The following is a 23,901-nucleotide window of genomic DNA, read 5'->3' as shown; positions in this document are numbered from 1 at the left end:
GTTTGTTTGCTGGGGTGCTATCCTCAGATAATAGCATTGTTTGCTTTCGCCGTAAAGCCTTTTTGAAATCTGACACGTTGGCTGGATTCACAACAAGTGTAGCTTTAGTTTGGTGTATTGCATGCGTGATATCATGAAAGTAACATTTTTATAGTAATTTATTTGAATTTGGCGCTCTGCATTTTCACTGGATGTTGGCCAGTTGGGACGCTAGCGTCCCACATATCCCAGGGAGGTTAAGCACCCAAGCTAACTGGCTAACGTTGGCTAGCTTGCTAGCTACTTCCAGACACAAATGAGAGAACAGCTCACACTGACCATTTTACTCGCCCTAGCAGAGCTGGTTAGGCAGTTATGTTATCCAGAGCGTTGGTGACTTGCAACTGTGCTACTGGCAACAATTTAAAAAAAATTGCCAACGCTTACTGACACGACCATATTCAACAAGTGTTTGTTAATTTGTCAGTTATTCTGCGCGCTGGCACACTCAGATGAGTGGTCTGAAATCAGATTAGATAGTAAGAGCGAATTTACCATCTATCAACAGTTGACGCAGTGACATCATTAACATTCTATTGAAATAGTTACTTGCATCGTGGAGTCATTTGTTAAGACATGTAGCTAGCTAAACAATGAACCATAATCAAAACTCATGATGTTGCTAACCAACCAGGTTCAATGTTAGCTAGCTAACACTACGCTTTAACTAGCAAAGAAAATGGCTCTGAGATACAAATAATATTACTACACAGATCATACACATAACATTAGCTAGCTGACCTAACAACAGTAGTGAAGCAGCCAAGTTAACTGGCTAATGTTGGCTAGCTTGCTAGCTACTTCCAGACACAAATGAGAGAACAGCTCACTCTGACCATTTTCCTCACCCTGGCAGAGTTGGTTAGGCTGTTTTTATGTTATCTAGAGTGTTGCTGATGGCAACAATTTAATTCTGCTTTTCTTGCCAACGTTCATTGACACCAGCCATATTCAACGGATGTTGAGCATTTGTAAATTTGTCAGTTATTCTGCGCTCTGGCACACTCAGATGAGAGTACTCTGAAATCGGAGTAGATATCCAGAGCGAATGTACCAGCTATGTCTAGCTATGTCTATCAACAGCTGTCGCAGTGACATCATTAACATTCTATTGAAATGGATACCTACATAGTGGAGTCTTTTGTTAAGACATGCAGCTAGATAGCTAAACAATTAATCATAATCCCAACTCATGACTGTACTACCCTGCATGAATCTAATATTACTACACTGATCATAAATGTAACATTAGCGAGCCAGCCAGCTAATATTAAACTTTAACTTGAAATGAAAACAACTTTCTGACATTTAAAAACGTGTAATATCAGAAAATGTAGCTAGCTAGACTATCTTAAGTGTATACATGGATGGATGCTTCTCCCTCTCTGTCACGGATGCCATGGTTGCACTTAGTTTGAAGATGTAATCCGGATTTCAAAACTCGGTCCTCCAGAAAGTGAAGTTCTATGCAGTTCTACTATGCAATATATATATTTTTAAAATCTGCGTTAGACAGGATTACCTACACATACTGACCAGCTCAAATAGACAGAAGCATGCTACATGGCAGACCAATCCGAACTCATCTTTCAGCATGTCCAGCCCACTCATTATCTCAGCCAATGGTTAGCGGGACGGTTGTTGTGTTTACACATTTACAGATGGCAAACAAGTTTGTTATTAAGGCACATGAAAGTTCCAGAAGGCATTTCTGGCATCGATAAAATGCAATGCGTAAGATGTCTCAATTTTTGAAGGAGTGTGCAATTGACATGCGGACTTCAGGAATGTTTAGCAGAGCTGTTGCCAGATAATTTAATGTTAATTTAAGCCACCTTCGAGGTAGTTTTAGAGAATTTGGCAGTACGTCCAACCAGCCTCACAACCACAGACCACGTGTATGGCGTTGTGTGGGCGAGCAGTTTGCTGATCCTATAGTTGTGAACAGAGTGCCCCATGGTGGCGGTGGGGTTATGGTATGGGCAGGCATAAGCTACGGACAATGAACACAATTGCCTTTTATCGATGGCAATTTGAATGCACAGAGATACCGTGACGAGATTCTGAGGCCCATTGTCAAGCCATTCATCTGTTGCCATTACCTTATGTTTCAGTACGATAATGCACAGATCTGTGCGTAATTCCTGGCCTGCATACTCACGAGCAATTTCACCAATTGAACATGTTTGGGATGCTCTTGATCAAGGTGTAAGACAGCATGTTCCAGTTCCCGTCAATATCCAGCAACTTCACACAGCCATTGAAGAGGAGTAGGACAACATTCCACAGGCCACAATCAACACCCTGATCAACTCTATGTGACGCTTCTAAGAAATTATGCTATGCCCTCACATGAACCATCAAACAGGCAATGCGTCAATACAGGACTACGATTCAATCCTACTACACCGGCTCCGATGCTCGTCGGATGTGGCATGGCTTGCAAACTATTACGGACTACAAAGGGAAACCCAGCCGCGAGCTGTCCAGAGACGCGAGCCTACCAGATGAGCTAAATTACTTTTATGCTCGCTTAGAGGCAAGCAACACTAAAGCATGCATGAGAGCACTAGCTGTTCCGGACGACTGTGTGATCATGCTCTCCATAGTCGATGTGAGCAAGACCTTTAAACAGGTCAACATTCACAAGGCTGCGGGGCCAGATGGACTACCAGGATGTTCACTCAAACATCAGCGGGATGCACAATCATGCAATACACTGGAATTTTCCCCAAAAATATTGACGGAAATTTATTTTACTTGGAGATAATGAGAACAATCAGATTACCAGCTACCTAGTTGATAGGCCTCAAAAACAAAAACGTATATTATTCTCTCCTATTTCAAATATCGCTATCAGATAGGGCCTCTCTGAAACTTCTAATGTAGTTAGATATAAATCTGGCATTTTACAGTATAAAATAAACACTTTTTCTAGCATTGAAAAGTGGAATAATGTTTCACATAATCAAAAATTGTTGTATGGATTTATTTATACATCCAGAGATAAATTAACAGAGAACCTACAATACAAAGAGAGAGAAACACTTTTTAAGAAAACACAGACCTTATTTATATATAGGCCTAATAGTACAAGCGATGACCCTGCAGTTATCAATTGGCTTGCAAGGTGACAAAGTAACTTATTATCTAAAGGTTTCCACTAACATTTGAGAACATGTAATATCATTTAATATCTGATAGTCCATAACTGAGGTAATATGATAATGTGTGACTGTAAGTAGCAAAGTCACGAACCAGCTAGACCAGGATAATTTAGTTACCAAGCTCTCTACCAGCCTGAGCTTCCAAAGGTCATTACAGATAGCTAGCTATCATTATACGGGTTAGGCTTAAGGCTTAAAGTTAAGATACATTACTTCTTGCAATCAACTGCCAGCAGGCTTACTATGTTTTATGTATCATAGATATCACCAAAAAAAGTAGATATTTAGCTATGTACGTAGTTAGCTAGCTAAGCTAATACTTACTAGATAATATGGGGATCGTGCATTTTACTGGTAAAATAGCAATCATGTAGCAGCCCTCTTCTGCTTGGCTGGCTAGCTAGCTTCATATCTAATCACTAGCCAGTGTGTTTTAGCTAGGTCTAGCTCATACCTAATGAAAAATGCTCTTCAAATTGTCAATGACTATTTTATTTTGTAAAGTTAGTAATGAAAACATTTACATAACAAATACGAGAGCTAAATCAAATAGGCTAACTCCACTTTCAGTCACCATGCCAGAATTCACAATTTGCTCGCTCCTATTAATGAAGCATTGGTTTCAGTCGTTACCATGGAAATTGAAGATGGCGCAACCCATACACCTCTAATAAACGTTGTTCGAGATCAAAATACTAAAAATAGTTTTCTATGTTACAAGCACATGTTTAGTATTAGTGGATTGAATACATCTCTTTGCTCAGCTTAACTTCCTGAATTGCTTCCATTCCCCTTTAATATTAAGAAAAATATGTGAAAAAAGTGGAGATTGTCCCATCTTTCAAAATTCCACGTGGTATATTTGCATAGCTTAATCACGTATTCATTTTGCCTATTGAAATGTTTATTAATTGTATATTCATATGACAATTTATTAATATTAAAGTATTTGATAACCTAATTATGCATTCATGTACTATCATCATTATTGCTTGTTATTTGCAATTGTTTCCCTTCAGAAAAACATGCATACATACATATTACATTACCCACCGACTGGCCAATCCTAACCAAACCCAAGAATCACCGATTAATGCCAAATGTACTGTCAACTGTCAATCATATCATCACTCAACTGTACTGTGATTCAATACACAGTACAGTTGAGTGATGTAGCCTTAGAAATAAGGTTCATGAAATCAATAACTTGCTAACATCAGATTACATTCATATATTAGCCATTTATGAGACTTGGATAATTCAGTTGATGATACATCAGTATCAATACAAGGATATAACATTCATAGAAAAGACAGAAATGCTTATGGGGGAGCTGTTGCTGTATATATTCAGAGCCATATCCCTGTAATGCTTAGAGACGATCTTATGTCAAGTGTTATTGAAGTGTTGTGGCTGCAGGTTTACTTGGCCACCGAGTGCTAATAGTCAGTATCTAAATAATATGTGTGAAATGCTTGATAGTGTATGTGATGTAAACAGAGGTCTACTTTCTTGGGGACCTGAATATTGACTGGTTTTCATCAAACTGTACGCTCAAAAGGAAGCTTCTTACTGTAACCAGTGCCTGTAATCTGGTTCAGGTTATTAATCAATCTGCCAGGGTGTTTACAAACACTACAGGAACAAGATCATCCACATGTACCGATAACATTTCTACTAATGCTGTAGAACTTTGTTCTAAAGCTTCAGTTGAAGTTGGAAGTTTACATACACCTTAGCAAAATACATTTAAACTCAGTTTTTCACAATTTCTGACATTTAATCCTAGTAAAAATTCCCTGTTTTACGTCAGTTAGGATCCCCACTTTATTTTAAGAATGTGAAATGTCAGAATAATAGTAGAGAATGATTTATTTCAGCTTTTATTTATTTCATCACAATGCCAGTGGGTCAGAAGTTTACATGCACTCAATTAGTATTTGGTAGCATTGCCTTTAAATTGTTTAACTCGGGTCAAATGTTTTGAGTAGCCTTCTACAGGCTTCCCACAATAATTTGGGTGAATTTTGGCCCATTCCTCCTGACAAAGCTGGTGTAACTGAGTCAGGTTTGTAGGCCTCCTTGCTCGCACACGCTTTTTCAGTTCTGCCCACAAATGTTTTATAGGATTGAGGTCAGGGCTTTGTGATGGTCATTCCAATACCTTGACTTTGTTGTCCTTAAGCCATTTTGCCACAACTTTGGAAGTATGCTTTGGGTCATTGTCCATTTGGAAGACCCATTTGCGACCAAGCTTTAACTTCCTGACTGATATCTTGAGATGTTGTTTCAACATATCCACATTATTTTCCTTCCTCATGAAGCCATCTAGTGCACTAGTCCCTCCTGCAGCAAACACCACCACAACATGATGCTGCCACCCCCGTGCTTCATGGTTAGGATGGTGTTCTTCGGTTTGCAAGCCTCCCCCTTTTTTGTCCAAACAAAATGATGGTCATTATGGCCAAACAGTTCTATTTTTGTTTCATCAGACCAGAGGACATTTCTCCAAAAAGTACCATCTTTGTCCCCATGTGCAGTTGCAAACCGTAGTCTGGCTTTTTTATGGCGGTTTTGGAGCTGTGGCTTCTTCCTTGCTGAGCGGCCTTTCTGTTTATGTCTATATAGGGCTCGTTTTACTGTGGATATAGATACTTTTGTACCTGTTTCCTCCAGCATCTTCACAAGGTCCTTTGCTGTTGTTCTGGGGTTGATTTGCACTTCGCACCAAAGTACGTCCATCTCTAGAAGACAGCACGCGTCTCCTTCCTGAGCGGTATGACGGCTGCATGGTCCCATGGTGTTTATAATTGCATACTATTGTTTGTACAGATGAACGTGGTACCTTCAGGTGTTTGGAAATTGCTCCCAAGGATGAACCAGACTTGTGGAGGTCTACAATTTTTATTCTGAGGTCTTGGCTGATTTATTTTGATTTTCCCATGATGTCAAGCAAAGTGGCACTGATTTTGAAGGTAGGCCTTGAAATACATCCACAGGTACACCTCCAATTGACTCAAATGATGTAAATTAGCCTATCAGAAGCTTCTAAAGCCATGACATCAGTTTCTGTAATTTTCCAAACTGTATAAAGCCACAGTCAACTAAATGTATGTAAACTTCTGACCCACTGGAATTGTGATAGTGTATTATAAGTGAAATAATCTGTCTGTAAACAATTGTTGGAAAGATTAATTGTGTCATGCACAAAGTAAATGTCCTAACCGACTTGCCAAAACTATAGTTTGTTAATAAGAAATTTGTGGAGTGGTTGAAAAATGAGTTTTAATGACTCCAACCTAAGTGTATGTAAACTTCCAACTTCAACTGTATATCCGTACCCATTGGATGCAGTGATCACAATATAATGTCTATATCCAGGAAAGCCAAAGTTCCAACAGCTGGGCCTAAAATAGTGTATAATAGATCATACAAAAGATTTTGCTGTGACTCTTATGTGGATGATGTTAAAAAAATTGTTGGTCTGATGTGATTAATGAGGAGTATCCAGACGGTGCACTTGATGAATTTATGAAATTGCTTCTTCCAATTATTGATAAACAAGCACCTGTTAAGGATCCATGGATTGATGAGGAATTGAAAAACTGTATGCTTGAAAAAGATGGGGCTAAAGGAATGGCTAATAAGTCTGGCAGCACATGGCTTACTTACTGCAAATTGAGAAATGATGTGACTAAACTAAACAAAAAGAAGAAGAAACTGTATTATGAAGTCAAGATCAATGATATAAAGAATGATGGAAAAAACCTTTGGAGTACTTTAAATGAAATTATGGGCAGAAAGACAAATTCAGCTCCATCTTTCACCGAATCAGATGGATTATTCATCACAAAACCATTTGATGTTGCCAATTATTTTAATGATTATTTCATTGGCAAAGTGGGCAAACTTATGCAGGAAATGCCCACGACAAACATTGAGCAATTATATTCATGCATAAAAAAACTAATAATGAAAGGAAAGTAGTGCAAGTTAGAATTGTGTTAAATTGGTGTGGGAGTGGTGGAAAAATTATTGTTAACGATCAATAATGACAAACCTCCTGGCATTGACAACTTAGATGGAAAGCTACTGAGGATGGTAGCTGACTCTATAGCCACTCCTATCTGTCATATTTTTAATCTGAGCCTAGAGTAAAGTCTTTGTCCTCAGGCCTGGAGGGAAACCAAAAGAATTATGCGACCCAAGAGTGGTAAAGCGGCCTTCACTGGTTCTAACAGAAGACCTACTGTATAAGCTTGCTGCCAGCTCTTAAAACCTTTTGTCAATAGGGGGGCGCTATTTTCACTTTGTAAAAAATCGTGCCCAAATTAAACTGCCTCGTGCTCTATTCTTGCTTGTACAATATGCATATTATTATTACTATTGGATAGAAAACACTCAAGTTTCTAAAACCGTTTGAATTATATCTGTGAGTAAAACAGAACTCATTTTGCAGCAAACTTCCTGATAGGAAGTGAAAAATCAGAAATCGAGGCTCTGTTCCAGGGCCTTCCTATTCATTTTCTTGAAATCTATGGATATACATGCACTTCATACGCCTTCCACTAGATGTCAACAGGCAGTGGGAGGTGGAATGGGGTGTCTAGTTTGATCTGAGGTCGAACAAGAGCTCTTGGAATGACGTGACCCCAAATTTCCTTTGTCCAGCAATGCGCGGGAAGGAACCCTGGATTGCCTTCTGAAAAGCTTTCGGTATAGATGGCTAATATCTCCGGCTTTGATTTTATTTGATACATGTGATAATATCATCATAAAGTACGTTTTTTCAATATAGTTTTATCAGATTATTGAACATTTATCGGGAGTTTTGGCGTTTTCCGTTCTCTGCGTTTGGTGAAGATGGACAACTTCACGCCACTTGGCTAGCTTTGGTTGCTAATTCGACAGGAGAAGAGGACATTCTAAAACCAAACAACGATTTATTCTGGACAAAGGACTCCTTGTACAAGATTCTGATGGAAGCTCAGCAAAAGTAGGAACCATTTATGATGTTATTTCGTAATTCTGTGGAAAATGTTTAGTACTATTTTCCGCCTTCATTGCAGGCGCTGTCTCGCTATAACGTAAGCTGTATGTCGTACTAAAGTTATTTTTAGAATTCCAACACGGCGATTGCATTAAGAACTAGTGTATCTTTCATTTGCTGTACAACATGTATTTTTTAGTAAAGTTTATGATGAGTTATTTGATTAGATTAGGTGACTGTCCAAAATATCTCCGGATAATTTTGTGCATTTTGACTACGTATTCACATTGTAAAACCACGATTTGTACCGCTAAATATGCACATTTTCGAACAAAACATATATGTATTGTGTAACATGATGTTATAAGACTGTCATCTGATGAAGTTTGTCAAGGTTAGTGAATAATTTTATATTTTTTGCTGTTTTTTTGCGATCGCTACCTTTGCGGTGAATGAATGGGGTTGTGTGGTTGGCTATTGTGGTACGCTAATATAATGCTATATTGTGTTTTCGCTGTAAAACACTTAAAAAATCTGAAATATTGGCTGGATTCACAAGATGTTTATCTTTCATTTGCTGTACACCATGTATTTTTCATAAATGTTTTATGATGAGTATTTAGGTATTTCACGTTGCTCTCTGTAGTTATTCTTGCTGCTTCGGTGCTATTTGTGATTGTAGCTGCAATGTAAAACTATGATTTATACCTGAAATATGCAAATTTTTCGAACAAAACATAGATTTATTGTATAACATGTTATAAGACTGTCATCTGATGAAGTTGTTTCTTGGTTAGTGACTAATTATATCTTTATTTGGTCGGTTTTGTGATAGCTACCTATGCGGTAAAAAAATTGTGAAAATATGCGGTTGAGTCTTRTGCTATTGTGGTTAGCTAATAGAAATACATATTGTGTTTTCGCTGTAAAACATTTTAAAAATCGGAAATGATGGCTGGATTCACAAGATGTGTATCTTTCATTTGGTGTCTTGGACTTGTGATTTCATGATATTTATATGCTAGTATTTACTTGTGGCGCTAGGCTATGCTAGTCAGCTTTTTTACTGATGAGGATGCTCCCGGATCCGGGATGGTGACTCGTGAGAAGTTTTAACAAACTGTTGGAAAAAATTTGTGTTTGACCAAATACAATGCTATTTCTCTGTAAACAAATTAAAAAGGCTTTCAGCATGCTTATAGAGAAGGGCACTCAACATGTCCTGCACTGACACAAATGACTGATGATTGGTTGAAAGAAATTTATAATAATAAGATTTTGGGAGCTGTACTGTTAGATTTCAATGCAGCCTTTGATATTATTGACCATAACCTGTTGTTGAAGAAACTTAAGTGCTATGGCTTAGCAAACTCTGCCATATCGTGGATTCAGAGCTATATCTAATAGAACTCAAAGGGTTTTCTTTAATGGAAGCTTCTCTAATGTCAAACATGCAAAGTGTGGTGTACCGCAGGGCAGCTCTCTAGGCCCTCTACTATTTTTACCAATGACCTGCCACTGGCATTAAACAAAGCATGTGTGTCCATGTATGCTGATGATTCAACCATATACACATCAGCAACCACAGCTAATGAAGTCACTGAAACCCTTAACAAAGAGTTACAGACTGTTTTGGAATGAGTGGCCAGTAATAAACTGGTCCTGGACATCTCTAAAACTAAGAGTATTGTATTTGGTACAAATAATTCCTTAAGTTCTAGACCTCAGCTGAATCTGGAAATGAATGGTGTGGCTGTTGAACAAGTTTGGCAGACTTAATTACTTGGTGTTACCTTAGATTGTAAACTGTCATGGTCAAAACATATAGATTCAATGGTTGCAAAGATGGGGAGAGGTCTAGCCGTAATAAAGAGACGTTCTGTTTTTTTGACACCACACTCCACAAAGCAAGTTCTGCAGGCTCTAGTTTTGTCTCATCTTGATTATTGTCCAGTCATGTGGTCCAGTGCTGTAAGGAAAGACCTTGTGAAGCTGCAGCTGGCCCAGAACAGAGTGGCACATTTTGCTCTTAATTGTAATCAGAGGGCTGATATAAATACTATGCATGCCAGTCTCTCTTGGCTAAGAGTTGAGAAGAGACTGACTGCATCACTTCTTCTTTTTATAAGAAACATTAATGTGTTGAGATTCCCAAATTGTTTGCATAGTCAACTTATACACAGCTCTGACACGCACACTTATCCCACCAGACATGCCACCATGGGTCTTTTCATAGTCCCCAAATCCAGAACAATTTAAAGAAAACATACAGTATTATAAAGAGCCCTTATTGCATGGAACTTCCTTCCATCTCATATTGCTCAAATAAACAGCAATCCTGGTTTCAAGAATCACCTCGCACACAACGCCTCTCCCCTATTTGACCTAGATAATTTGTGTGTATGCATTGATATGTAGGCTGTGTGCCTTAAAAATATATGTAGTTCTGTCGTTGAGCTGTTGTCTAATGATGTTCTGTATTATTTTTCATGTTTTGTGCGGACCCCAGGAAGAGTAGCTGCTGCTTTTGCAACAGCTAATGGGGATCCTAATAAAATACCAAAAAATCCAAAATCTGAACAATCTTCCATGCCATGTACCATCATTTGACTATAAAGACTCAGGTCAGAACATTAGCATAATTAATGACTGGTGGATCGCATTGAGCCCCGGGCTGAAGTTTTGTACACGTTTTTTAGTCATTGCATGTATTTTCCCCCCATGAATGTGAAATACAATACCATATTTCTGTTTATGTGTAATATTAATATGCTAAATACCTATATCAATATAAAAATGTGAAAGCCCTGTTAATGTTTGGTTATTTGATCATTTGAAAAGAAAAAACACATTTTGTACAATTGAATTATTATCCTGAACAAACCTATTAATTTGTTTATTCACAAAACTATATTTTCTTGTGTCCTTTGTTTGAGCATAATACTGTACATTTTACCTTTTAGAATTACAAATGAGGAGTTTATAAACACCATATAAGAGCAGGAAGTATACATTAAGAGGAGGGACCTCCATTTACAGTATTGGAAAACTTTAGAAGAAGGGATCTACAGTGCCTTGCAAAAGTATTCATCCCCCTTGGCGTTTTTCCTATTTAGTTGCATTATAGCCTGTAGTTTAAATGGATTTTAATTTGGATTTCATGTAATGGACAAACACAAAATAGTCCAAATTGGTGAAGTGAAATGAAAAAAATTACTTGTTTCAAAAAATTCTAAAAGAATCAGAAAAAGGAAAAGTGATGCGTGCATATGTATTCACCCCCTTTTGCTATGAAGCCCCTAAATAAGATCTGGTGAAAACCAATTACCTTCAGAAGTCACATAATTAGTTAGATTGCACACAGGTGTACTTTATTTAAGTGTCACATGATGTCACATGATCTCAGTATATATACACTTGTTCTGAAAGGACACAGATTCTGCAACACTACTAAGCAAGGGAAACCACCAAGCATGCGGCACCATGAAGACCAAGGAGCTCTCCAAACAGGTCAGGGACAAGGTTGTGGAGAAGTACAGATCAGGTTTGGGTTATACAAAAATATCTGAAACTTTGATCATCCCAAGGAGCACCATTAAATCCATTATTAAAAAATGGAAAGAATATGGCACCACAACAATCCTGCCAAGAGAGGGCTGCCCACTAAAACTCATAGACCAGGCAAGGAGGGCATTAATCAGAGGCAACAAAGAGACCAAAGATAATCCTGAAGGAGCTGCAAAGCTCTACAGCGGAGATTGGAGTATCTGTCCATAGCCATGCACGCCGTACACGCCACAGAGCTAGGATTTACGGAAGAGTGGCCAGAAAAAAGCCATTGCTTAAAGAAAAATTAAGCAAACACGTTTGGTGTTCGCCAAAAGGCATGTGGGAGACTCCCCAAACATATGGAAGAAGGTACTCTGGTCAAATGAGACTAAAATTTAGCTTTTTGCACATCAAGGAAAGCGCTATGTCTGGCACAAATCCAACACCTCTCATCACCCCAAGAACCTCATCCCAACAGTGAAGCATGGTGGAGGCAGCATCATGCTGTGGGCATGTTTTTCATCGGCAGGGACTGGGAAACTGGTCAGAATTGAAGGAACGATGAATGGCACTAAATACAGGGAAATTCTTGAGGGAAACCTGTTTCAGTCTCCAGAGATTTGAGACTGGGACAGGGGTTCACTTTCCAGCAGAACAATGACCCCAAGCATTCTGCTAAAGCAACACTCGAGTGGTTTAAGGGGAAACATTTAAATGTCCTATAATGGCCTAGTCAAAGCCCAGACCTCAATCCAATTGAGAATATATGGTATGACTTAAAGATTGCTGTACACCAGCTGAACCCATCCTACTTGAAACGGCTGGAGCAGTTTTGCCTTGAAGAATGGGCAAAAATCCCTGTGGCAAGACGTATCAAGCTTATAGAGACATACCCCAAAAGACTTGCAGCTGTAATTCCTGTAAAACGTGGCTCTACAAAGTATTGACTTTGGGGGGGGTGAATAATTATGCACGCTCAAGTTCTGTTTATTTTGGTCTCATTTCTTTTTTTTTCACAAAAAATATTTTGCATCTCAAAGTGGTAGGCATGTTGTGTAAATCAAATGATACAAACCCCCCAAAAATATATTCTAATTCCAGGTAGTAAGGCAACAAAATAGTAAAAATGCCAAGGGGGGTGAATACTTTCGCAAGCCACTGTACATTAGTTTATACTGGATAAAGCGTACATTTTCGTTAACTGTAATTTCGTTAGCATGTTCTAACATTCCGTCCATCTAATCAGTTTACAATGGTGTATTTTGTTTCAGTGAGAAACTCACAGTAATAATTGTGTGTATGTACTGTATGAGTGTGTGTGGGGGCCTTCGAAAAAATTATTACACAGGTACTTGAGAAGGAACTCCTCTCACTGTGAGGCTGTCAGTGCGATATTGCAGATTATGTGAAAACAACTCATTTCATTCTTACCATGCTCAGAATTGATCGGATGAGTGACTTTGAATTAAGTGCTGAACGGAAAAAAACAACTGTTCAAGTCAAAAGAGCTGAACCGACAATACCGGCCGACCTCTATTAGGAGTTGGAGAACATGAGGCTTGTGATCTGAACCAACTTTCCTAAACACAGGAACACTTTTCTTGTAGGTTAATCTAGTCTGGTGGAGCTAGATTGCGGTAGGGAGTGTGAGAAGGACGGGAGATCAACCTTCATGTTATTACTCAAACCAAAAATCTTCATACACTATACACTGAGTATACCAAACATTAGGAATACCTCCCGCACTCAGAACAGCCTCAATTCTTCGGGGCATGGACTCTTAAGGTGTCGAAAGCGTTCCAAAGTGATGTTGGCCCATGTTGACTCCAATGCTTCCCACAGCTGTGTCAAGTTGGCTCGATGTCCTTTGTGTGGTGGACCATTCTTGATACTCACGGGAAACTGTTGAGCGTGAAAAACCGAGCAGTGTTGCAGTTCTTGACACAAAACAGTGCGCCTGACACATACTACCATACTTCATTCAAAGGCACTTAAATATTTTATCTTGCCCATTCATCCTCTGAATGGCACACGTACAATTCATGTCTCAATTGTCAAGGCTTAAAAATCATTCTATAACCTGTCTCCTCCCCTTCATCTACATTGACTTGAAGTGGATTTAACAAATTAGATCAATAAGGGATCGTAGCATTCACCTGTATTCACCGGGTCAGTCTGCCATGGAAAGAGCAAGTGTTAATGTTTTGTATACTCAGTGTATATGGGCTTCATCAGTTTATGCAGCAGTAGAGCCAAGCATTAAATGGTAGACCTACATACATAGTTATCAGAAGGTTTACCAGAAGGTTGGTGGCCTGAAATTCAGATGGAGAATAGTGCAGTTATGAGCCCTTGAGCACAGTAAATAACCTGGTTTACTCCAGTACAGAACATACTCAGCTAGAAAACAAATGGTAGAGTTGTGGAAGTCGCCTTGGATAAAATACACTAAGAAAATAAACCATTAAACTCCCACATTCACTGGGTCAGTGGTGGAATGGGGCTTTGGGGCCTATGGAGCTTTTAGGGAGGGCCTCTAACCTGGATAAGCCGGCCTTGCTCCGTCTGCAGAGTGTTGAGCTCTTGTCCCAGGTTCCCCTGGCCTCGCCTCAGAGATTCGTACTCCAACTTAAGCTGGCTGGCGTGGCCCGATAGCATGGCCACCTCCTCAGCCAGCTTCACCAGCAGGGCTCGGTCCTGGCCCTTCACTGACTTCAGGTCCGTGTCATGGCCGGTCAGAGAGTGGAGCAGCGACGTCTGCACGGCCTCCAGCCGCATGAAGTTGTTGTTGTAGTCGGGGCAGTTGGGGTCAATGAAGATGTTGATGCGCGAACCATCGCCCCGTTCAACCGTCACCAGGGCGTTGCCCTCGTCGTGGTTGGTGGAGATGAGTGGGGGGCCGTCGTTGGTGCCGGGGGGTGGAGCTTGGTAGTGGTTCATGAGTAGGATGGTACCAGTTGCCATGATGGCCAGGAGGACGGCCACGAAGAACAGAATGGTGCACAGGAAATAGCTACAGCCCATCCTCTGGGGAGACAGGTGAGAGACACAGAGAGGAGAGAATAGCATGAGATTAGGACCGACTTTACACAAACAATTTATACAGGTTTTATAGAACATTCATAAAGGCTTCATAAGCACTACATAGATGCTTCACAAATCATTTATAATCAAAGTCATACTACACTGAACAAAAAAGATAAACGCAACATGCAACAATTTCAAAGATTTTATTGAGTTACAGTTCATGTAAGGAAATCAGTCAATTTAAATAAATACATTTGGCCTTAATCTCTGGATTTCACGAGACTGGGAATACAGATATACATCTGTTGGTCACAGATATCTTAAAGAAAAAGGGTAAAGGCTTGGATAAGAAAATCAGTCAGTATCTGGTGTCACCACTATTTGCCTCATGCAGCGCAACATCTCCTTCGCATAGAGTTGATCAGAATGTTGACTGTGGCCTGTGGAATGATGTCCCTCTCATCTTCAATGGCTGTGCGAAGTTGCTGGATATACTGGAACAAGCTGGACTGGAACAAGCTGTTGTACACTTTTATCCAGAGCATCCCAAACATGCTCAATGGGTGACATACAATGCATTCAGAAAGTATTCAGACCCCTTGACTTTTTCCACATTTTGTTGCGTTACAGGCTTATTCTAAAAATGATAACATTTTCCTCATCAATCTACACACAATGACCAAATGAAAACAGGTTTTTGATTTTTTTAAATAAAGGTATTCAGACCCTTTGCTATGAGACTCGAAATTGAACTTTCCATTGTTCATCCTTGAGATGTTTCTACAACTTGATTGGAGTCTACCTGTGGTAAATTCAAATGATTGGACAGCACACACCTGTCTATATAAGGTCTGACAGTTGACAGTGCATGTCAGAGCAAAAACCAATCCATAAGGTCGAAGGAATTGTCCGTAGAGCCCCGAGACAGGATTGTGTCGAGGCACAGATCTGGGAAAGGGTACCCAAACAATGTCTGCAGCATTGAAGGTCCCCAAGAACACAGTCGGCTCCATCATCCTTAAATGGAAGAAGTTTGGAACCACCAAAACTCTTCCTAGAGCTGGCCGCCTGGTCAAACTGAGCAAACGGGGGAGAAGGACCTTTGTCAGGGAGGTGACCAAGAACCTGTTGGTCACTCTGACAGAGCTCCAGAGTTCCTTTGTGGAGATGAGACAACCTTCCAGAAGGACAACCATATCTGTAGCTCTCCACCAATCAGGCCTTTACGGTAGAGTGGCCAGACAGAAGCCACTCCTCAGGAAAAGGCACATAACAGCCCGCTTGGAGTTTGCCAAACGGCAATGAAAAGACTCAGACCATGAGAAACAAGATTCTCTGGTCAGATGAAACCAAGATCGAACTCTTTGGCCTGAATTCCAAGCGTCATGTCTGGAGGAAACCTGGCACCATCACTACGGTGAGGCATGGTGGTGGCAGCATCATGCTGTGGGGATGTTTTCAGTGGCAGGAACTGGGAGACTAGTCAGAATTGAGGGAGAGATGAAGGGAGCAAAATACAGAGAGATCCTTGATGAAAACCTGCTCCAGAATGCTCAGGACCTCAGACTGGGGCGAAGGTTCACCTTCCAACAGGACAACGACCCTAAGCACACAGCCAAGATAATGCAGGAGTGGCTTCGGGACAAGTCTCTGAATGTCCATGAGTGGCCCAGCCAGAGCCCGGACTTGAACCCGATCGAACATCTCTAGAGAGACCTGATAATAGATGTGCAGCGACACCTCCCATCCAACCTGACAGAGCTTGAGAGGATCTTCAGAAAAGAATAGGAGAAACTCCGCAAATACAGGTGTGCCAAGCTTGTAGCATTATACCATCATACTCAAGGCTGTAACCGCTGAAAATAAGGGTCTACATACTTATGTAAATGTCATATTTCCATTTTTTATCTTTAATAAATCTGCACTAATTTCTAAACCTGTTTCTGCTTTGTCATTATGGGGTATTGTGTGTAGATGAATGAGGGGGGAAACTATTTAATCCATTTTAGAATAAGGCCGTAACGTAACAAAATGTGGGAAAAGTCAAGGGGTCTGAGACGGTTTCTCACAGTTTGTGCAGAAATTCTTTGGTTGTGCAAACCCACAGTTTCATCAGCTGTCCGGGTGGCTGGTCTCAGATGATCCTGCAGGTGAAGAAGCCAGATGTGGTGGTCCTGGGCTGGCATGGTTACACGTGGTCTGCAGTTGAGGCCTGTTGGATGTACTGCCAAATACTCTAAAACTATGTTGGAGGCAGCTTATGGTACTGTAGAGAAACAAGCAAATTATTTGGCAACAGCTCTGGTGGACATTCCTGCAGTCAGCATGCCAACACAACATGTAAAGTGTGGCTTCCATGTTTCATGAGCTGAAATAAAATATCCTAGAAATGTTCTATATGCACAAGAAGCTTATTTCGCTCAGATTTTGTGCACAAATGTGTTTACATCCCTGTTAGTGAGCATTTTTCTTTGCCAAGGTACTCCATCCACCTGACAGGTGTGGCATATCAAGAAGCTAACTAAACAGCATGATAATTACACAGGTGCACCTTGTGCTGGGAACAATAAAAGACCACTCTAATTTGCATGCGGACTACAGAAATATCCACCAGAGCATTTCTCATCAACAATCTGCCTCCTACGTCGTTTTAGATAATTTGGCAGTACGCTCAACTGGCCTCACAACCGCAGACCACGTGTATGGCGTTGTGTGGGCACAGATCTACCATAATGAGATCCTGAGGACCATTGTCGTGCCATTGATCCGCCGCCATCACCTCGTTTTTCTCAGAGTGATAATGCACGGCCCCAAGTCGCAAGGATCTCTAGACAATTCCTGGAAGCTGAAAATGTCCCAGTTCTTCCATGGCCTGCATACTCACCAGACATGTCACCCATTGAGCATGTTTGGGATGCTCTGGTTCGATGTGTACGGCAGTGTGTTCCACCAATATCCAGCAACTTCACACAGCCATTGAAGATGAGTGGGACAACATTCCACAGGCCACAGTCAACAGCCTGATAAACTCTATTTGAAGGACGTGTTGCGTTACATGAGGCAAATGGTTGTCACACCAGATACTGACTGGTTTTCTGATCTACACCTCTACCTTTTTTTAAGGTATCTGTGACCAACAGATGCATATCTGTATTCCCAGTCATGTGAAATCCATAGATCAGCGCATAATTCAATTATTTAAATTGACTGATTTCCTTATATGAACTATAACTCAGTAAAATCTTTGACATTGTTGCATGTTGCATTTATATTTTTGTTCAGTGTATATATAGGCCTTATAAAGGGTTTAGGACTGCATCCTGAATGGATCGCATCAGTGTAGGTATAGTAACTAAAGCAAGATAGACTTTTAGGCTGAATCCTAACATGAGATATTTGTGTGTAACTCAAACTTGTGGATACATTCCATTTACATCAACATCAAAATAAAAATCGATATCTTGAAATACTGTACATAATTTCCCTTTCAACTCGTGAATAAATCATTGATTGAGATGGGCAAGAAACTATTTAGGATCCAACCTCACCTCTTACCCATCTACTCATAGCAAACCACTCTCACCACTAGACAAATTATTCAGTCCACTTCAGTCTGTCTCACAATCCTTAAACACAGACAATTCTAAAATTGTTTAATATCCAAGGCATACTAACGACATCCATTGTTGTAGAATATAACCTAAATCGGAACTACAGTAGGCTTTGCAATATTTCACTTCCAACTGCTTTGGGCTGACAAGGGGTTTGGAAAACCAACTCCTCTCCGAATCTGCATTTTGTGTTTCTCCTCTTTTGCATCATGGTGCTGAGGCAAGCATCTCTGCAGGGGAGGAAAGGAGAGTGGGACAGGAAATAAATTGGGTCTTGGCTTGCAGCTCAATCATCTGTGCATTGGCTAGGCGTCTCCACATAACAGCCCTCTCAACTGTGGGAGAACTAGTGTTTGTTTGTTTGAGTGTGTGTGCATTTGTGCGCATGTGTATCTGCATGAATGAACTACTATACAATTGCACTTCATACAGTTAGCTATAATGACAAATTAAGTGATTGACACAGGAGGGCCAAAGACTAGGACTAAGGCACCCTGTCACTGCCACATTGAAGGCCTTGCTTTGCAGGCATTTTAAATGTTTTATTATAGGCGTTCAGAGTTATTTTTTGTTATTATATTTTTTGCTGTTTTTCAAATGCCATTTCAATTTGTGTCTACTTGTGTGACCCCAGAGTAATGTTTTCATGCCTTTTCCTTGTCTCTTCTCTTACAAATGGCACACACTGATAGCATGGTCATAATGTCAGCTTCCTCATGCAGTATATATTGCATCCTGGTACTGTATGTACTCTATAAAGTTATCCAGTGGACACAATTTGGAATAGGATGGTTATAAACAGTTCTTTGTGATTGTAGAGAAGCCAAATTACCAGATTACAACCAGGTAAAGATGTCAGTCATGACTAAATTAAGACGGTCTGGGAAAGAGAACCAGATTGCAACAAGTTAAGAATGTGTTTTTCTGGTCTGTAAGAATGTTTAAAAAAAGTAATTTTATCAGTATACAACCTGACCATCACGTCACAAAACGTGAACATGACATAACTGTCACGACTTCTGCCGAAGTCGAAGCCTTCCTTGTTCGGGCGATGCTCGGCGGTCGACGTCACCGGTCTTCTAGCCATCATTGATCCATTTTTCATTTTCCAGTGGTTTTGTCTTGTCTTCCTACACACCTGGTTTCAATCCCACTCATTACCTGTTGTGTATTTTACCCTCTGTTTCCCCTCATGTCTTTCTCAGATTGTTTGATGTTCAGTTCCGTGTTGTTTTGTATTGGTGCGCGACGGGTCCTCGTACCCACTTTGTATTATTGTTATTATAGTTTTGGAGTTATGTTTTATTTATTGTTATTAAACAACTCCATTACCTTAAGTTTGATTCTCCTGCGCCTGACTTCCCTGCCACATATACACACGACTCTGACAATAACAAAATACATCAGTGATACATATTGCAACAGTTTATTATAATATATATATATATATTTTTTTTACATTTGCGGGGGCACAGTGTCATAGAGGATATGAGAAATACAGCCAGTCATTGATTTAGTGCCACAGCTGCAGTGGAGCATTCAGCATGTTAAAACTAGGCCCAGCCTGGCCCATCCACAGTCTGGAGCTACTCCCTATCCTATCCCCCACAGCATCCTCTGCAGGCATTGTCATATTTATTTTAAAGATAATTAATGTGCACAAAGGAGTCCAGCCTGCTGCGCCATGCTGCACGAGATAAATGTGTTACACCAAAGCAACAATGTCGCTTGTCTGCAAGAATTATTAGCCTTTATTGTAGAGATGAAAACCCTCTGAACACATCTAGCCGAGGAAGAGCAGAGAATACTGGGGCTCCACACTTTTCCTGTGAGCCTAAACATTCTGCTGCTTACCCTTTGTAACGCAATACCAAAGCAGCCACATAGAGCTGTGTGTGTCTGTGTGTGTATCACTATTTGAAATAATTTGAAAGCCAGGCAAGTTGTCACCTCATATCCCGTTCTACCGTCGTGCCCTTGAATCTGACATAAGACAACTCAAAAGCAGACATTCATATCTTGGCATCTCTGCCACCTCTGGCCCTGTTAGCCACTTGGGTTGGGATTGGAAAGGCACACTCTGCTGAGCAGAGACACTATTTGAGAACTTTTATCCGTCCATGCAGCAGAGAGAGAGAAAAGCTGATGGAGTACAGGCCTGGGCAGCACCAGCAGGGAGCTGTCGAACAGGATGAGCCGCCCTTGTTCCTCTCCTCTACTGTCCTCCACTTTTCATTTCCTTTACCTCTCCGCTACCCCATCTCTCCTTCCCCTCTCGTTTCCTCCTCTCCTCTATCTCCTGTTTCACCTGGTGCTGTCAGACAAGGCCAAGACAGGCAGTGACATTGAACACCTCAGGACTAGAGCTCACTGCTGGTGAGTCACAGAAGGAGAAAGGGGGTGACAGAACTACTGACTGCTTCTTTGGACTGTGAAAGGTGAAGTGTCAAGTACTCACAATGGAATTGAGCCTAACCTAAAGGGAAGGGACATTTTGAGGTGGACCTGTTTTTACATTAAAAAAATGTACGCCTCGGATGAGTCTCAGAAATAAGGGCAGATGAGCATACAGCGACTAATGGAAATATTACAGCTGTCATAAGATTGTCCCATATGTACAGTACCAGTCAAAAGTTTGGACACACCTACTCATTCAAGGGTTTTCTTGATTTTTACTATTTTTCTACATAGAATAATAGTGAAGACATCAAAACTATGAAATAACACATATGGAATCATGTAGCAATCAAGTGTTTAACAAATCAAAATAGATTTTTGATTTTAGATTCTTCAAAGTAGCCACACTTTGCCTTTGACAGCTTTGCACACTCTTGGCATTCTCTCAACCACCTTCATGAGGAATGCTTTTCCAACAGTCTTGAAGGAGTGCCCACATATGCTGAGCACTTGTGGCTGCTTTTCCTTCACTCTGCGGTCCAACTCATCCCAAACTATCTCAATTGGGTTGAGGTTGGGTGGTTGTGGAGGCCAGACCCTTGTTCGTTCCCAGGCTGTGTCACAACCGGCCGTGATCGGGAGTCTCATAGGCGGTGCACAATTGGCCCAGCGTCGTCTGGGTTAGGGGAGGGTTTGGCCGGGTGGGTAGGCCGTCAATGTAAATAAGAATTTGCCTAGTTAAAAGGTAAAAAATAAAATAAAATGCAAACCAGATGGGATGGTGTATCGCTGCAGAATGCTCTGGTAGCCATGCTGGTTAAGTGTGCTTTGAATTCTAAATAAATCACTGACAGTGTCACCAGCAAAGCACCCCCACATCATCACACCTCCTTCTCCATGCTTCACGGTGGGAACCACACATGTGGAGATCATCCGTTCAGCTACTCTGCATGTCACAAAGACATGGCGGTTTGAACCAAAAATCTCAAATTTGGACTCATCAGTCCAAAGGACAGATTTCCACCGGTCTAATGTCCATTGCTTGTGTTTCTTGGCCCAAGCAAGTCCCTTCCTCTTATTGGTGCCCTTTAGTAGTGGTTTCTTTGCAGCAATTCAACCATGAAGGCCTGATTCACGCAGTCTCCTCTGAACAGTTGATGTTGAGATGTGTCTGTTACTTGAACTCTGTGAGGCATTTATTTGGGCTGCAATCTGAGGTGCAGTTAACTCTAATGAACTTATCCTCTGCAGCAGAGGTAACTCTGGGTCTTCCTTTCCTGTGGCGGCCCTCATGAGAGCACGTTTCATCATAGAGCTTGATGGTTTTTGCGACTGAACTTAAAGAAACTTTGAAAGTTCTTGAAATTTTCCATATTGACCAACCTTCATGTCTTTGCTTATTTGAGCTGTTCTTGACATAATATGGACTTGGTCTTTTGCCAAATAGGGATATCTTCTGTATACCATCCATACCGTGTCACAACAAAACTGATTGGCTCAAATGCATTAAGAAGGAAAGAAATTCCACAAATTAACTTTTAACAAGGCACACCTGTTAATTGAAATGCATTCCAGTTGACTACCTTATGAAGCTGGTTGAGAGAATCCCAAGACTGTGCATAGCATTATCAAGGCAAAGTGTGGCTACTTAGAAGAATCTCAAATATAAAATATATTTTGATTTGTTTAACACTGTTTTGGTTACTACATGATTCCATATGTGTTATTTCATAGTTTTGATGTCTTCACTAATATTCTACAATGTAGAAAATAGTAAAAAATAAAGAAAAACCCTTGAATGAGTAGGTGGGTCCAAACGTTTGACTGGTACTGTATATTATCAATAGCATGGGAGCTTTCCCAAGTGAAAGAGGTCCATTCCAGGCATGATTATTAAGAATTAAGTCAGATGCTTTTAGGAGCTATTGCCTGTAACAGAGCTACAGTGTATTCTCCTGTACAAGGCCAGTATATGCTTGTACTACATAACGCTGATCGGTGCTATTTGGGAGGCTATCAGGCTCTTAATTGTCAGTCGGTGGTTGAATAGCTCCCTGATCACAGCTTACCCTGATACACTATACACACAATAATCCACTTGAGCAGAAAACCTAAGATCTGAGCTGTTCTAAGATGTGGCCCTTACTCAAACAGAGGAAGCTTGTCCTCGATTTGATTATAACTGAGCTACAGTTTTCTATGTTGAGGGAGGCAGAAGGGAAGTTTGAAATGGTCGAAGCGAGTACACAATATAGGAAATAGAGTGCCACTTGAAACACATACCCTATGAGGAAGACGGCAGAGTGGAAGCTAGCTCAGATCTCTGTACCATTAAAAAGCAGAGGGATAATGAAAGTCATGAAGTTCTCTCATCTGACCCTCTGGTATGACTTGAGCAGGGGTGTTGGCCTTAACGGTGTACCTGTGCTATGGATACAGGGAGTGCATGCAGGCTCCAGGATACGCGTCTCATGCTAAGAGCCTGTCACCTAATTAAAAACCTTGACCCTCCTGCCGGCTGGGAATAATGAGGCTGACGCTGCAGTGATTTCATTTAATTACAGTACATGACAAAAAGGCCTGGTTCGAACATTACACACACCAGAGGAGCAGGATTTTTTTATCACCACAGCGGGTTCTACTTAGCTCATCCTTAATGTATTTTTTTTTAATGGGGAACATTTACCAAGTGGATTTATATTTAAAAAATCATGCAGGAAATGTAACTGCTCCTCCTCAGTGCCAACCCCTAACTGGCCTGCTGTCCTGAGGCTTTACTGGGGATGGTAGACAATGAGAACTCTCCGTTTTCTAGAAGGTCAGTGCAGATGTCAAGACTGTTTGGTCTTCCACTTGGGGCTGGGAAAAGACCATGGGTCCTAGATCAGTCTTTGGGCAGACAGACAGTCACATAATGTATACCACTACCTGTGTTGTTTTTGTCTCAAATTTGGATATCCTGTGTGATGTTAATGCTAAAGCAAACTTCCTGACATTCAAAGTGACCCCTTCTAATGTTCTCACCACACATACAGTGGATTCAATCTGACAGGCATCTGCAAACAGCAGCTGGCACAAGGTGCCAGAGATAAGAGGGGTGGATTAGCTCACCTTCAAGACC

General features: G+C 40.7%; 1 protein-coding gene across 1 annotated transcript in view; it reads right to left on the bottom strand.

Annotated features, from left to right (window-relative positions):
* Positions 1 to 23,901, bottom strand: part of LOC111957415 (fibrinogen C domain-containing protein 1-like) — a 169,197-nt gene that overhangs the window by 110,715 nt on the left and 34,581 nt on the right. Inside the window, exon 2 of the mRNA XM_023978229.2 lies at positions 14,287 to 14,772. Within this exon, the coding sequence (XP_023833997.1) occupies positions 14,287 to 14,772 (486 nt within the window). The remainder of the gene's footprint in view (positions 1 to 14,286; positions 14,773 to 23,901) is intronic.

This window comes from Salvelinus sp. IW2-2015, linkage group LG33 (genome assembly GCF_002910315.2).
Source record: "Salvelinus sp. IW2-2015 linkage group LG33, ASM291031v2, whole genome shotgun sequence".
In the NCBI taxonomy this organism is placed as follows: Eukaryota; Metazoa; Chordata; class Actinopteri; order Salmoniformes; family Salmonidae; genus Salvelinus; species Salvelinus sp. IW2-2015.
Note: the sequence above shows the minus strand (reverse complement) of the source record. Positions and strands in the feature narration are given on the sequence as shown.